The sequence below is a fragment of the Rosa chinensis genome, chromosome 6, assembly GCF_002994745.2.
Source record: "Rosa chinensis cultivar Old Blush chromosome 6, RchiOBHm-V2, whole genome shotgun sequence".
Taxonomy (NCBI): Eukaryota; Viridiplantae; Streptophyta; class Magnoliopsida; order Rosales; family Rosaceae; genus Rosa; species Rosa chinensis.
In genome coordinates, this window is record NC_037093.1 from 65,168,230 (window position 1) to 65,185,515 (window position 17,286).

General features: G+C 39.0%; 2 protein-coding genes across 2 annotated transcripts; one reads left to right on the top strand and one right to left on the bottom strand.

Moving 5' to 3' along the window:
- Positions 1-6,851: 6,851 nt before the first annotated feature.
- Positions 6,852-7,681, top strand: LOC112172019 (lachrymatory-factor synthase). Its single transcript, XM_024309176.2, has one exon. It carries the CDS (start codon positions 6,926-6,928, stop codon positions 7,430-7,432), a length of 507 nt encoding a protein of 168 aa, XP_024164944.1. The 5' UTR covers positions 6,852-6,925; the 3' UTR covers positions 7,433-7,681.
- A 758-nt stretch (positions 7,682-8,439) lies between these two features.
- Positions 8,440-11,101, bottom strand: LOC112172018 (monoacylglycerol lipase). Its single transcript, XM_024309175.2, has 6 exons — positions 10,615-11,101; positions 10,295-10,404; positions 9,885-9,949; positions 9,654-9,743; positions 9,481-9,573; positions 8,440-9,261 (listed from the first exon to the last, which is right to left on the bottom strand). The coding sequence occupies exons 1-6, from the start codon at positions 10,971-10,973 to the stop codon at positions 8,827-8,829; spliced, it is 1,152 nt and encodes a 383-aa protein (XP_024164943.1). The 5' UTR covers positions 10,974-11,101; the 3' UTR covers positions 8,440-8,826.
- Between the last annotated feature and the right edge of the window lie 6,185 nt (positions 11,102-17,286).

Consider the following 17,286-nt stretch of genomic DNA (forward strand, 5'->3'; position numbering starts at 1 on the left):
TCCAATTAAGGTCGATATCCTTTCTAATACTCCCCCTCAAGTTGGAGAGTGTATGTTCATAACTCCCAACTTGCATAACAGCGACTTAAACTTTTCTTTTCCCAAAGCCTTAGTAAACACATCTGCCTATTGTTGAGATGAAGTAACATGTCTAGTAACAACCTGACCTTGCAGAATTTTATCCCTAATAAAATGCCAGTCCATTTCAATATGTCTGGTCCTTTCATGAAACACCGGATTTGCAGCAATATGCAATGCCGCTTGATTATCACAATGCAAAACAGCAGGAACCGAAACAGGAAAATGCAAGTCTGCTAACAAATAACGCAACCATGTAAGTTCACAGCATGTACATGCCATAGCCCTATATTCGGCTTCGGCACTAGACAATGAGATTGTTTTCTGTCTTTTCGTCCTCCATGAAATTAAAGAATCACCCAAGAACACACAATATCCAGTGGTCGAACAATGGGTAATCGGACAACCCGCCAAATCTGAATCACAAAAGGCTCTCAATGTTAATGAACTTTTTCTGTGAAGAAGTAAACCTTGGCCTGAAACAGACTTCAAGTAACGCACCACTCTGAGTGCAGCCGCCATATGTTGCTGATGAGGTTCATGCATAAATCGGCTTAGAACATGCACTGAATATGTAATGTCGGGTCTGGTGATGGTCAGATAAATTAATCGGCCAACTAGACGCCGATATGCTGCTAGATCTTTAAGCTGCTCACCCTTATTCGAAAGCTTGCACTCCTCCATGGGAAATTCAACTGGTTTGGCTCCCATGTAATCACTGTCCTTGATAATCTCTAGTGCATACTTTATTTGGGATAAGTTAATTCCCTTCTTTGAACGTGCTATTTCAATGCCCAAAAAATACTTTAAATCACCAAGGTCTTTAATACGAAACTGAGCATGAAAGAACTGTTTGAGGGCATGTATGGACTTCTTGCAATTGCCTGTAATGAGAATATCATCCACGTATATTAACAAAGCAGTAAGAGAATTACCATCTTTGCGAACAAATAAGGAATAATCTGCTTTGGATTGGGAAAAGCCAGCACGAACTACTGCTTCTGTAAATTTCAAAAACCACTGCCTTGAGGCTTGTTTTAAGCCATAGAGGGACTTGTTGAGGCGGCACACAAGGTTCTCCCCCTGTCGCCAAAGTCCAGGAGGAGGAGTCATGTATATTTCTTCAAGGAGGTCACCATTGAGGAAGGCGTTGTTAACGTCTAGCTGATACAAAGACCAACCTTGACTAGCTGCAAGTGCAAGAAGACGGTCACTGTCGGAAGGCGGGGGTGGTGCCGAGGACATCGAATTGGGGGTGGAAGAAGGCGGAAATGACATTTGGGGAAGGCTGGTCGATGTGTAAGGTGCGAAAAGGTATGAGGAAGGAGACAGATCGTGAAGAAGAGGAATGGGAATGGATTGGGCCTGTGAAGTGGGCTTGGCGGGCTGGGAAATATGTGAGGATGCTTTGGGTGAATGATGGAAAGTATCCTCTAGGAATATCACATCCCGATTTGTGAAGATTTTTTTGGTTTCAATGTCGTACAATTTATATGCCTTTTGTCCCATCGGATAACCAACAAAAATGTACTTATGGGCACGGGGAGAAAATTTAGAGGATGGATTGACCGAAGTTGCATAAGCAACGCAGCCAAAAACTCTCATTCTCGAATAATCAGGAAGTTTATTATAAAGTACTTTAAATGAAGTTTTCTTGTGAAGCAATAAAGTGGGAAGACGATTTATATTATAAACGGCAGTAAGAACGCATTCTCCCCAGAAAGAAGGTGGAAGATAAGATTGGAAAAGAAGAGCACGAGCGGTGGCAAGAATGCGTCAATGTTTTCTTTCGACAACACCATTTTGTTGAGGTGTATACACACAGGAGTGTTGAAAAATGACTCCTTGGTCAAGGAAAAAATTATGTAAGGAAAGAAATTCGGCTCCATTATCAGGTGAAATTGTTGCACTTTGGTATCAAATTGAGTAGCAACATAATTGAAAAATTGACGGAGTAAATTTTGCGTCTCACTCTTATGACGCATCAAAAATACCCAAGTAAATCTGGAAAAATCATCAACAATAGTCAAGAAATAATGTGCACCCAAATGAGAAGGAATTTTATAAGGTCCCCAAATGTCGCTATGAATAAGGGAAAAACACTTGCTTGTTGAAATAGAACTAGAAAAAAAAAGGTTGACGAGTTTGTTTCGCCAATGGACAAACGTCACATTTATGACTAGAATAAAAAACAAAATGGAGATTATGATTTGCTAAATGTTGTAGACGAGTAGAGGAGGGATGTCCTAAGCGGCGATGCCAGAGACTGGATGAGATGGTCAAGTTGCAAGCAAAACGATGGGATGGAGGAATGGAAGCCAACGACGCCACAAGATAGTATAGGTCACCACGTCGCTTACCCACACCAATCATCGTCCTCGTAGCCAAGTCCTGCAAAATACACCAAGATGGAAAAAAAAGTCACTGAACAATGCATATCATCAATTGTCTTACCAACAGATAAAAGATCAACTTTAAAACTTGGCACACATAAAACATCATTAAGTTTGAAGGAGTCTGTAAATCGAATAGATCCAGTCATGGTGATGCTAGCTTTATCCCTACTTGGCAGAAGGACTGGTGGTGTAAAAGAAGGATCATTGATATTTGTTAATAATTTAGGAGATGAAGTAATGTGATGGGTTGCTCCGCTATCAATAATCCAGCGGTTAGGTGTAACGGGAAACAAACCTCTAGAAAATTCTGAAACTGAGGCCGATGCAGTGTTGGCTTGAGTGGGATTCAAAGCAGCAATAACTTGAACATATTGTTCTTCTGTGAGGTTTGGTAAGGTCTTTTGCAACTCTTGAAAAGTAGGAACAGATGTATTTGAATCAACAAAATTGGTAAAAGGAGTCAACTTAGACATGTTTCTGTTGTTACCAGATTTGTAGCTTTTGTTTCATTGATATGAGTTGCAACTCTTGTTGCTAGTGTTCCCTTCTTCAGGCTTGTACTTTGGATACCCAGGTGGATAGCCATTTTTCTTCCAACATGTTGCTTCTCTGTGATATTCTCCTCCATAGTAAGTGCACTCAAAAGGCTCCTTGCTACGATTCCCTTGATAGTTTCCCTTTGGTGTCATGTTGTTGTTGTTTCCATGAATCATCATCGCTGCCATGTTTGACGGCACAGGAACAGACAAAGCCAATTCACTATGTTTCTCTTGTTGTGCAATGGCCGCATAGGCTTGACGAACTGAAGGCAAATGATTCATTAATAATATCTGACCACGCGCATCTGAATATGTTTCATTGAGTCCCCATGAGGAAATGCATCAATTTGGTGCGATCATGTTGAGCACCACAAGTACAACTCATTGAGTTGTACGAAGAAAGCTCATCCCATAACCCTATCAACTTCGTATAATACGCAGCAACAGACATTTGGCGTTGCTCAATCCTACATATGTCTCGCTGGATCTGAAAAATATGAGGAGCATTACCAAGGGAAAATCTCACGAAGGTCCTCCCAAATAGCACTAGGAGTATTGCAGGAGAGAACTGAATCTGCCTAGTCTGGTTCTAAGGATTGGATGAATCGAGGGCAGAACTTGAATATTCAACATCGTTCTCAGTCATGATGCTAATGAAGGAATGAAAAAAAGAATCAAAGACACAACAAATGCGTTGAAAAAGAAGAATAAGGAGCTAGGACGTATCTTGCTCTGATACCATGAAAAGAATGATATTTGGTTGAATTGATTTCATTATGTTGATTATAGATATTATATACAGAATGGTATACTTGTACAACATGAAGTCTCCAACAGTTTACGAGACTAAGTAAGGAAAGACATCCTATACAACCTATTACAATCAAAGTAGAATCCTATACAAACCAAATCTGTTTGATATCCAATTAAGGTCGATATCCTTTCTAATACTATGAAGAACAAAGAAGGATACAGTCACAAACTTTAAGTTTCTCGTCAAGCAAGCAGAGATATGCAATATATATATATATATATATATATGATTTTTCTCAGGTGCGGACGTCCGTACCGAAATTTCAGTACGGATTTCTTGTTTTCACTCACTTTTCGATCACATATTTTGATGTTAACCGTTCAGTTTTTAGGTCTTAATGTATAGAGCATCTGAAGGTTGCCGCCGGTTTGCCGCTGAGATTTGTCGCTGGGCAACTAATGGGTTTGCCGTTAAAGGCCAAGGATTGCCGCTCGGCAACTAGCGGTTTGCCGCTGAAGGCCAAGGATTGACGCTGAAATTTGCCGCTGAAGGCCAAGGATTGCCGCTGGGCAACTAGCGGGTTTGCCGCTGAAATTTGAAGCGGGGCTACTAGCTAGTTTGCGGCAGAAATTTGCCACGGGGCTACTAGCGGGTTTGTCAAAAGCTTGACTCGTTAAGTGGCTGCTGCTGTGATTTGATCGTGGCAGATAAATGTTGGCGGGGAGCGCTGACCTTGCCGCTATGGAGGAATGAAGTTGTGGTGGACACTCTCTGGGTGTCCAGAGTAAAATTTTTGTTTTTTTTTGGTATGCTTGCTTTTAGGCAAGGCTTGCACTGGGCAATGGGGCCGATGATTATCTAAGGAGATTGGTAATAAAGGAGATTTGAGTATCAAAGAAGAAATAGAATAATTTTCTTTGAGCTCCGTTAGCATGGAAAATGACGAAGCCTTTGTGTTGGTTTCCCACAGACAGCGCCAATGTTAATGTTTGAAACCGATTGGTCTAATTAATGTAAAAGAGAGAGAGAGTGAGAGAAAAGACACAAGAAGTATAGTGGTTCATCTCCCGCCTTAGCGGGAGACTACGTCCACTTGAAAGTTTAACTATGTGTGTTGGGTCTTACGACCCAAGGCGATGATTACATGAGTTGTAATGGGATGATGTCTAAGTGGGAGGAGGGGTTCCTTTTATAGGTAAGGAAACCCCTCTCATTTACATTTTCTTAGATGTGGGATGCTAAACCACTATTCTAGTCTTAGAAAGCGTGTTTGTGAAGGTAACTTGTCAAGGTCGGGAAGGTTGCTTCCGAAGACGTATTGGCCACCTCAGACCATCGTGGCATAGCTTGAGTGTCGAGGTACGAGATGTATATCGTGGTCGGGTCCCACCATGGATTGTGGGCCCCCTTAAGAGGGAGTTACTTATGCTTGGTAATGTAGCAAATCCTCCATATTGTTGGAGGTATGTACATCCCCTACCTTCTTCCTCGTCAGGCATACACGCCTTTACTTGTCTCCTTCACCGCAGCAGAGTTGCAGACCCCTTCTTCTTCCTCCCCTCGTCGCCTCTTTCCTCTCAGATTCTCCGATGGACATCGCTGACCGTTAAGTTTCCTTCAGCCCTTGCGTTTCTCTGTCTGCATTCTGCTCTGATCTTATTGCATCCCACCTCCTCCGACCTCTCAATTTTCTTGTTTCTCGACGGAGTTTTGATTCGTATGAGAGAGTGAACGTCTTTTTTGGCTGGAAAAAAAAAATCAGAAATCACGAGCGTAAATGGAGCTCAGGATTGTGTGAAGGGCCAATCGTCAACACTAACCGCCGAACGTCGCGATAGTATTATAATAAAGGAAAGTGATTTCTTGTTGGAGATATGGCGCTCTCAGGTCCAAGCCTCCGAGTGCAGAATATTATGTTGCAACTAAGACATGAGATCATTGCAGTGCTCTCTAAACAATATCGGACTATGTGAACAAGAAGTTATTTAATTCTTAGAACGAGAGGCTGCAATTTACATAAAGCACGTAGCAAAAGTTTGTATGTCTATTTGGGATAGGTGGTCGACTGATAATTACTGAGGATGAAACTCATCAGACTGGTGCATTCACTACCCATCAGAGGGTTGAATCATTATATGAAAGTTGTACCTCATATGCTATGTGTTCCAACTTCCAACATATAACCATGATTTCAGTTTCAAGTATCATACCTCACAGGTTTGAATCTTTTGTCTGAAAGATATTCTGAATGTGTATATCTTTTGTTAAAAATACATTGTAAACTTGTATTTTGTTTGATATCAGATCTTCTCTCTTTCTTCTCCATGTATGAGCCCAAGCTGGTTAGAGCTTGGATGAGTATCAATAGACACTTCCCAATCAGTTTTCCAGCTTTCTTTCTACCCTTAGCAACTTTACTTTTTTTTTTTTTTTTTTTTTTTTTTTTTGAGTTATGGGCTCGGAGGCAGGAATGTTTGCAAGACTCGGAGTCGGACTGAGACGAGGTCTCGGTCATTGGGTCAAGGCTGAAAAGATGAGATCAGTGAGTAAGCCGCTGTCAAGGCACCAAAGCAAACTTGCTGCCAACAGATCATGCCTACTCCGAGTGTCTCGATGAAGGAGGTGATTTCTCGAACGCCGGGTCAATGCTCATTGTTCCCAAACCGGTCAAGTTGACTGGTAGTGGTGGAATTTCAAGGCATCGAAGTTTGGAAGTTGCCTCATGTTGCCGGTGGGCTCGGAGGTCGTCGACTGATGTAAGAGAAGCATTTTTGGGTGGTACCCGACAGATCAAAGAGAGGAATTCGCCTAAATCGACATCGTCTTCACCGCCCTCGAATCCATGGCTGTTGGATTTCTTCCAATGGTCTGCAAATGGGTCTCTGTTCTTTAACCTCGCAGCTAGAAAGAGAAACCTAGCTTAAGCTCGTACATGGAGAAGAAAGAGAGAAGATGGTCGTGGTTTTGGAGAAGAGAGAGAGAGGACCCAAAAAGGGGAAGAAAAAAAATTGACTTTTAGGGTGTTTTAGGGTGTTTTAGGGAAGGACCCAAAAAGGGGAAGAAAAAAAATTGACTTTTAAGCTTTATGCGGTTGCAATGAGCTTGATAGCCTTCTCCCTTTGACATTTCTTTCTCTTACTTCTCTCTGCATCTTTCTCATGGCATCAGAGGTTCAAGCAAAGCCGAAATGGGAAGGTAAAACCTCAGCCGAGCTCAAAAGCTCACCAGCACAACAGGTCTGGCCTTTCCTTGCCGATTTCTGCAACTTACACAAAGTCTTCCCAGGCCTTGAAACTTGCTACCAAGTCGAGGGAGTCCCCGGCCAGCCGGGCCTGATCCGCTGCTGCGCCGGACTGGCTAGCAATAACGACGAGAGCACCGTAATGTGGGCCAAAGAGAAGCTGATTGCGGTTGATCCAATCAAACGGTGCTTCAGCTACCAGATGCTTGAGAATAACAAGGGGTACAAGTCGTATGTTGCAACCATGCAAGTGGTTCCGGTGATAAACGACGATGAAGGGTGCATGATTGAGTGGTCCTTTGTTTCTGATCCGGTGGAAGGGTGGGGATTGGAGGAGTTTCAGTCTTATCGTGAGTCGAGTCTACAAGGGATGGCAAAGAAGATTGAGGATGCTCTTCAGCCCAGTACTAGTGCTACCGTGTGATGATTTACGTTGTGTTCTTGCTCATTATATTGTTGTGGTCTCTGTAATGATTCTAAGACCAGAATGTTGTACTTGTTAAGTCTTTTAATTGTTAATTGTTTTGAATAAGCAGAAGTCCTATTCTACGAGGAGTTTGTTGGTGTTTACCAAGTCTTTAGGGAAATCCCATGAACTCAGGATTTGTTAGTCATGGGGTTCCATTGTTCCAATATCTTGCTTTCATATTGTTCAGTTTCTCTGACAATCTATGTCTCCGATCTGAACGTTTCGTATCAAGTTCTCTTTTACTTGGTCGTTTGCTCCTTCCAATTTTCATCGAAATGCTAGACCAATGAGATAAGAATCCAATGCTATATGCTAGCTAAGAATCCAATGCTGTTTGACGATTGACTTTTTGAGTTTGTGCTGATGGCTCATGAGTCGTGACCCCCCGTTCATTGGTTCACCAAAATGGTCTAGACAGAGGAGTTTTGTATGCACTGATTATGCATAACTGATCCGTAAGCAATAAATTACTGCCTTCAACTTTGAGCTTAAAGCTTGCCTTCTTTCGATTGCATACCAGATGGTTAAGGCGCCGTTTTACGGTCCTCAAGTCCTTTTCAAAAGTTGGTGTGGTCACTAATCACTATGGTGTTGGAGTGAGTGGATTGTAATAATTTCACAGTCGCGGATGAAAATAACATTACTCCAAACTGTATTGTGAATAACTTGTTTATACCATGTACGTATGGTCCACAAACACAGGAAGAACACGGCAACCGGCCCCCATGTACGTATGGTATACAATCTAATTCTTTCCTGTACCATGCAAACGCTAACCTCTTTGTAAACAAAAATCCATCTATGTGATAGTTTGATGTACAAGTCTACAAGAGTACCCTGCGCCCACGGTACGTGTGGTTAGCATACAGGCATCTATTGTTATCGTCAATTAGAACAAGGATTGCACAAGCCAAAATACAGAAAAGGATTGATGCAACACACTAATTAATTAAGCTATGTGGTTGTGCATTGATGTATTATATAATATATATAACGAGAAACTCAAAATACAAGAACAAAATCAAGAATGAGCTATGTACTAGGAAGTAGGAACCTTGGAAGTTGAATTTCCTGTTCGAGAGGACTTTCACTTTTCTAAAGACACCTAACATCATCTTCACATCGGCAGGAGCTCCCAAATAAAAGTGACAAACCATTTTGCCGATCACAAGCTATACCCTATAAACATTTCAGTCATCAAGTACAAGTTTTGATGATGATGATGATGAGCAAACCACGTACATTTCAAACAACTTATTAAAATAAAAAAGGACATGCGTGTATATGGCCTAAAAAAACTCCCCCATTTTTTTCTTTTTTTGGGGCAAAAATGGGGTGGGGCAAATAACTTATGCAAAGTTGGTAACGTCTTCAAGGCCAGCACCTAATCGCTTCTCCATCCAGTCAATTATATCCTGCGCAATCTCTTCGCGTTCAGGCTCAAACAGGAGATCGTGCAAGAAACCATCATAGAGCTTTATGTCTTTGAACTCAGACGCTGCCTCTGTGTACAGATCCTGAGAGGCCAGAGGATCCGTGACTCTATCAGCAGTCCCATGAAGAACAAAGAAGGGTACAGTCACAAACTTAAAGTTTCTCGTCAAGTGAGCAGAGATACGCAATATCTCATAGCCTGTTCTGACCCTTATTGGCCCTGTATAGACCAGGGGATCGGAATACTTGGCTACCAGTGCTGCAGGATCTCTAGATACTGGAATTCCCCTTTTGTTTGCACCTTTAAACTGGAACTTGGGAGCGACCAAAGAAACAAGTGGAGCCACAGCCTAGATCAAGACGTCAGAAAAAATATTCTTGAAATGTGACCAACCATGAATCCAACAAGTAAAGCTCAACATCAGATAACACTTAACACTTGAACCACCCAAAACAAGCTGATGGACTGACAGAGCTCAAAGGAGTTCTTAAGGGAAGGATAAACTTGCCTAAAAGTTGAAGCATTCAACATATAGTTAATGTAATCTGGAAGGAAGTGAAGACCTTACCCCAACAATTGGATGTGCAGGCTTAACACGCAAAGCTGGTGAGGTCAGTATTATACCTTCCACCTTTTCTTCAATTTTAGCATAGGTTGCCGCCTACACAAAAGTTCGACAATTTAGATTTTTTAATACAAAGATTAATTAAGCCAAACATAATAGATCTTTCAATGACTTACCTTCAAAACCACAGCTCCTCCAGTTGAGTGACCAAAGAGAAAGCACGGTGCTCCAGGGTTCTCTAATCTAATCTTTTCCAAGAAATCCCCCTATAGAACAGAAACCTCAAAACTGTTAAACTTTGTGATTCTCTATGTAGGTATACTCCAAATTTCTAAGAATGAAGTTATACCAGTGCTGGCTTAAAGATGCAAGATCTGTAATAAACTGGAGATATAGATTGAACTTACAGTATCAGCAACAACATGGTCAAGTGAAGGAACATAGCCATGCAATCCATCACTGCCACCATGACCTGCCACAAAGGAACAAGAAAACACTATAAATACAGTTCTAAGTTCTAACGACTTACGAAATCCTTTAGCATAAAAAAATAACTCATCAAGAGTAACATCGAGAATTAAGTAGCAGCGTTAGCTCATAGCATAACTGTTATTACAAGAATGACAGAAGATTACATCCTTCGTTTGCTGAGTGACAGGTTCTATTCTAGTACAGTAATTAAAGAACAGCTTCCTCAATTTTTTCGACTATACTCAAATCCATTAAACTACTCTCTTTCGAAAGCCAGAACATGATTTTCATTTTAAACTAAAAATTAAAAGAGCTAAAATTAACAATATCTTGAAAAAATAGCTACCTATCCAGTCCATTGCATAAACCCCAAAGTTGCATGAGGTTAGTTGCCTCGCAAAATCAGCATATCTTCCACTGTGTTCATTCAGCCCATGTATGATGACCAAAATAGCCCTGAAATTACAATACATAACTTCTCAGAAGACCATACAGAATCAAAGAAACCGCAAGAACACCAAAAATTTTCCCCAAACAACGATTAAGAAACCCTAAATTAACAAAGACTCCGAACAGTTCGACCTGATTATTCGGTTTAATTACGCCTAAACCAGAACGAGATACACAAAAAAGTGATACTGCGAAATTGGACAAGAAGAGTTCTACCTTGGATTACCGGAGACCGGAAACCATGAGCGGCAGAATAAGGCGCTTTGCCTTACACCGTAGAACAAGAAGGTGTCGCGACGGAACCGGCAGTCTCCGTCTCCGGTGTGGAGTTCCTCGGCCAAAGCTCTCCGTCTGAAAGTGTCCTCCTCCTCTCTCCTCCACGCCGATTTCCGCTTCTTGGCCGTCGACTCCGTGAGCGATTCCGACAGGCAGTGGCGGCGGCGTCGGAAGACGAAGAGGAGCAGCGAGAGGAAGACGGTGTGGACGAAGAGGAGGGAGGTCCTCAGGGCCTTGAGGAGCGGGATGATGCGGTTGCTCGCTCCTGAGGTCAGTTGCTCCATCTCCGCCGTCGACATGGCCGCGGAAATCGACGGTGGAGAGAGAGTGAGAGGAGGTGAGGCACGGCGGCGAAAAACGAAACGGGTTCGGAGAAACGGCAGCGGAAAGATGGAAACAAAAAAAAAAAAAGGGAAGGAAATGATTCTAACGCGTTTGATGGGATTTTATAACGTGTGGGGTATGATTGCTCCGCAATCGCAGCGGTCAATCTGGGCCGTTGACGAGGCGGGTCCCGGAAGTACACGGTTACAGTGCTTCGTGGAGAGAGCGGGAAGGGGAGATTGGTGACGTGGTGTGGTGTGATTGGAGGTTTGTAATGGAGACGGGTGAGATTTTGTTGGGCAAATTTCGGCAGGGAGTAGGTGATTGCGGCTCCTGGCGAGGATGGGCATTATAAATTTTTCGGTAAAGCCGTTGGGAAATTCAAGGTGATGGGATGGTAACATAATTTCAGCGCTGGCTAAAGTCTAAACAGCTTGGCTCGACAACGGCTTTTATTTATTTTCTTCTTACCTTTTTGTAATTTTTTTTTTTGGCTAATAATTATGCAGGTAAGTGTTGTTGAATGTTGATCATTGACGTTCTTACATGGATTCATAACCAAGTGGTTGATATTTGAAAATCATACGTTTAATTTCAAACTTTGACACAAGACTACAGTAAGATGGTTGGGTTAAAGTTTGCCTTGTGTTGGCCATTATAGTTAAAAATCATAGGATTATTACATTTATCAATATAAATTAATTCTTGTACCAAAATGGTTCCTACATTTCATATCTCATTTATTACATTTATGTTATTTTTGTTCAAAAAGTTATTATCCTAAAATTTACAGTATGATGAGAAGAATAAAATGTGGATAAGTAAACTCAAGATGAAAATATTTGTGATTGCTAACCTTGGGCTGTTAGTGCACTGGCGCTAACCTTAGATTGTTGCCGAACTGGGATGGTTGCTACTGTCCTTTGGCTTTCGGGATTGCAGTACTTGTGGCTTTGACGGTGGTTGGGCGGTTTGCTCGGGTTCGGCCCCTTTGAGGTTTGGGTGGTCACGCTCGACAACGGTAACGCTGTCCAGGTTCGGCTTGGCTGTGGCGACGAGGATCTGCTGGAGGATTGGGGCACATGGGATCACGATCTGTTTTGATTTGATCGTGGCTGACGACGCGGTGGTGGTGAGGGTGGTCCAACGTCATTATGGCAGTTCTGTTTTTCAGTGTGCGTGCGACTAGTCAACTCAGAAGGGCGGAAGCTTGAACTGGATCGGGCCAGTCATGTTTGAGCTTTGGGTGCTGTTATTCTTGGGCTATGCTAGGCTGTATTTTAAGTTTTATTTACTTTCTGTTATTTTCCAATAACCCCCTATTTTTTAAAGGAACTATGACACTTTTTTGGTGCCGTTAGGTTAGGCTTGCTAGTTTAGTGAGCATAAGACTACACTGCTATGGTTTCTTTTTACACCAAGTTAATGGATCTGTTAGAGTACCACAATTGAGTGCATTGACGAATGAAGATTCAAGATAGTTTTCTTAGTGTAAGTTGATATTTGTAGTAGTGTAGGCTCTTAAATATTTGAGCAACAATGTACTAGTGGATGATACACTTTTTTCCATTACTTGTTTGACCACTGATGTAGGATACAAACACATGAAGATTATTTGTAAATGTCATTCTGACTTTGAGATCGAGTGAAATCTCTATAACTTTGTCAACAAAACAAAAAAACAAAAAAACATTTGATTACACAATTAAATTCAAAGAAAAAATAAGAAAGTTTATTATTATATTTTTTGATGAATCAGAATAATTGATCTGATAGAAATGATCTTTATAATTTCTTCCTTGTTAATTATAAGGAATTAAATACTTGTACATTAATGGAATTATATTTATGATAGGGGCAGCCGAAAGCTGAGCTGGCTAGGCGAGCTGAGCCCTTTTCATTTAAGAGAGAGGAGAATTAATGAAGGTCATGTCTGTCGTTATACTGATCCATGCTACGAGCGTGCCACGTAAGCATGCAGAAATCTACAAAGTCCAGCCTCTGAATTATCGTCACTGAGTTATCGACGCGTGTCATCTATAACCAATTATAAATAGGAATTATCTGTGTTAATTAATTATTATGACTTGTTTAGATTATCAAGGCTTCATCATATTTTGCACGTTAACTTACCATTTTGTTAGAGAATTTTAATTAGGGTTGATGCTAAGCTCAGACTCATTATGCGTTTGAGTCTGGACTCTGGACACTAATTATTTCTAAGAAAATCTTAGTTAAGAAAAATAATTGAGTTTTAATTAATGGGATCTTCATTTCAAGTTTTATTATTTTAATTGGCACCATCATATTTTCAAAATTAGGAATTATTAAATTTGGATATAGCCCTATATATAACGGTTCTTGCTATTGTCAAGGTCCACGTACAAACAAAATCAAAGATGAGGAAAATGATGGTTCATATTTGGTGAGAACAAGATCGATGATAGGCTTCTTAATTTGGTGCATGTAATTTTCAACAGCGACGTGTTCAATGTCTATACTGTAGAGAAGGAACAAAGATAGGCAAGTGTAAAATAACACTCCAAGTTTTTGAATGGAATAGGCAGTACTTGGTACGCAATATAGTTGAATTATTGGTCAAGGCATAACTTTTTTCGGTGGTATTGGTTCCCTATTCTCATTTCTCAAACGCCATCAAAGATAAAAAACTTGAAGGTTGGAAAAGTTCACAAGTCACGCTTGAAAAGGGAAAGCAAAGACTTGGTGCTATGTACGTTCTCTTTTGTTCGTTTATTGAATGATGGAAAATTGCTTTGATGATATACCCCATGCTTTTGAATTTCTTGCCTTTAAGATTTGAAATATATGGCTATCAACGTAATAGGAAAGAAACCACTCTGTGTTTGGTTGAATTATTATTATTTTTTTTTTGAAAAGGTGTTTGGTTGAATTTTAGAAGAGGCAAATCATTATTTGGCCAATTGGTTTTTTTTTTTTTTAAATAATTTTTAAATTTGGAGTTTTGTTTCGAAATGGATTTTACTTTATTGGGCCTGCTTGACAGGCTAACGGCCCACATGTGCGGCTTGGTGATTTTTCTCTTTTTTTTTTTTTTTTTTTTTGGAGTAAATTTCATTTTATCTCATGATCTTTACATCTAAATCACTTATGCCCTTGAACTTTTAATTTCATTAAGGGTACCCATGTACTTCTCAATTCTAATCAATCTTATACAGCCCTTTGTATGTCGGGCAACTATATTTTATGATTTATCTTGAAATTCTCATCACTTATGACATAATTTTGCATATTATGTTAGTGAATCATAATAAGAAAATGCAACTCACTAGAGCTACGTTTTCAATTTACAAAATACTTAAAGTAAAAGCTAATAATTGAACAATATTGATTAAATTAGAGAGTATATTGGTACATCCAATGAAATTAAAAGTGCAGTGTATAATTAATTTAAGGTGTAAAATGAAATTAAGATATCACAATAGACATTGTATGGTAGTTGCCTCAAATTCGTAGGTTTGGGTAGCTATAGTGATGTTCAAGAGTTGGTACCTCAAATTCATGTTTCAATTTAAGATACCATAATAAACACTAGCATTTCTCCACACATGCTTTCCATGTGCAAGTTTTTTTTTTTTTTTTTTAGAAAATAAAAAGGAAAAGAGTTGGTTATTGTAGAGAAAAGAAAATGGGAGAGAGAAAAATGAGTTGTGGGTATTATTTTTAAAATTTTTTAAATAAAATTACATTTTGGAAATGTCTTAATTATCCTTGTGATTTAATTAATTCTCAAAGTTTTAATCTTCTAGGGTCAATTCTGTCAAAATTTTAAATTTTGACTAACAAATCATCTTCTCTTAATAATAGTATAGATTATATGATAGTTGCCTTGTGATCAAGAGGAATGGAATAAGAATGACAAGTTATCGAATGATAATGATAGAACTGCTTCTACAATCGTTGCCAGTACCATGGCCTGGTATGATAAATTTATTCAAGCTAATAGAGGCATGGTACGAGTACCCTAGCAATGTACAAAAGCCAATTAAGACAGGTTGGTTCCCAGCTATGGTTGGTATGTTGTGTCTGAATGTAGATGGTGCTTATGTTTCTTCTTTGTTGCATGGAGGAATTGGATGTGCTTTTATTCCTGGCTTTGCCTATAGAGTAACCAATGTGTCATTTGCTTATCATTTTGAGTTGCTTGCTATTAAATCTGGGTTGGAGATTGTCCAAGCACTTGGTGTATTCAATGTTGTTCTAATGACTGATTGTTTGGCTACAATCAAGGCTGTTACTGCTGAGGATCAAGACTTTTCTATTATGGGAACTATTGTTGAAGGAATCAAAGCTTTGTTGGAGGATTTGCAATATGTAGATGAATATGTACCTATAGAACTGCAAATCATGTAGCTCATAGACTAGCAGGTTTTGGTTTCGATTTTGACATTCATATGGAATGGTTTTCTCACGTTCCAAAATTTGTTATGGATGCCCTTTAATCCAATTATAATCATATGACTCATTAATAAAATTTCATCTTTACTTAAAAAAGAAGAAGGAATGAAACAAATTCACAAGACATTGTACGATGAATGATCAAATAATGTTACACTATAACGAAATCCAAATAAAATATGTGCAAGGGTAAAAAAGTTGGTTAAGGGTGGAGTCACTGTTTAGATGAGAAATGAAAAAAATAATAATAATAAAAAAAAAAAATAAACTAACGTGCTGTCATATTTTCAAAGGGGATTACAGCATTCACCTATATATGTTAATTATAATATGTTGAGCAAAACTCAAGAACTCAACGAGAGCTTGATATGTACTTACGGGCTTTGGCCTTTAGGAGTTTAGGTGATTGGGTCATCTATACTATTATTAAAAAAAAAACTTTGTTAGCTAAAATTTAAAATTTTGACAGAATTGACCCTAAAAGATTAATAAACTTTGAGAATTAATTAAATCACAAGGATAATTAAGACATTTACAAAATGTATTTTTATTAAAAGAAAATTAAAAATAAGTACCCACAACCCACTTTTCTCTACAATAACCAACTCTTTTCCTTTTGATTTTCTGAAAAAAGAAAAAAAAAAAAACTTGCACATGCAGAGCATGTGTAAAGAAATGCTAGTGTCAATAACCTTAAGATAAATCTTTGTTTACTAGTGAAGTTTTGACTACGAAACAAAATTGTGTGGTATATGATCTAAGTAAGTTACATAATTTTGAGATACCAAATATTTTTCTTTGGTTAGAGAAAAAGGTTGTAACTCATTTTGAAATTTGACGTAAAATTCTAAAACGAGTTCCATGAACATATAAGAGGAGTGCAATTGGTACGTAGAATATATGAGAAGTGAGGAAGACATTGAAACAATCAAATATATGGGGTCACACCTTTTAGAGGTTTGTTTATTTTCATCAAAGTGTTGTTACTACTTCCACGAACTTGACATATCAGCTGGGAGGTCACTTCTTAAAAAGTTTGAAGATCCGATTGTAAGACTTGATATGAACATCTAATGAATGCATATCAAGTGTAATAACTATTGTTTCCTAAAGAGAAAGTAATCTGAGATATATGAGAAAACCTATTCCATGATATTCGTATTTATTTGTGAATCTAATATTTACGATTGGAAATCTAAATGGCTTGGTAACCAAGCAAGAATATATCAGATATATTTTGTTAGATACAATAATAATGATATTAAGTAACCTGTTATGGGCAGGTATTCATTGTTTTGTACAATATAAATACAAGGTCCCTGTGACCTCTCAAACATATACGCAAGCATACAGTTCTAGCCCCATAGATAGTAGCTTCTAAGTTGAGAGGATCACAGAAGACCTTGTTGCAATATCGATGGCTTTCTCCACCACTGCTGGTATTATTCATGTTCATAACTGATTCTGTTATTGTATGCTATATATGTATGATCTTTATCTTGTGTTTATTATTTGTGCAACTTCATGTGTAGTTTATTTTCGCTTACAATTGGTATCAGAGCTTTAGTTGCATGATAATAAACTGGATTAGGCTAATATTTGGTTTTGTGTTGCAAAATTAAAAAAAAAAAAAAAAAAAAAAAAAAAAAAAAAAAAAACGGAACAGGCCTAAAACCTTTTATGGCTTGCTCCTTTTGTTCTTTATTCAAGTCTACTCACAAACCAATATATTCAGGCCTATTTTATAGCCCAAGTGCACAAGTGCACGTATAGTACTCCCAAAAACACCGTTTGTCTGAGAACGGTATCTCCTCTTCCAGTTTCAGTTTTGGGGTTTTAGTTTTTGTGAGA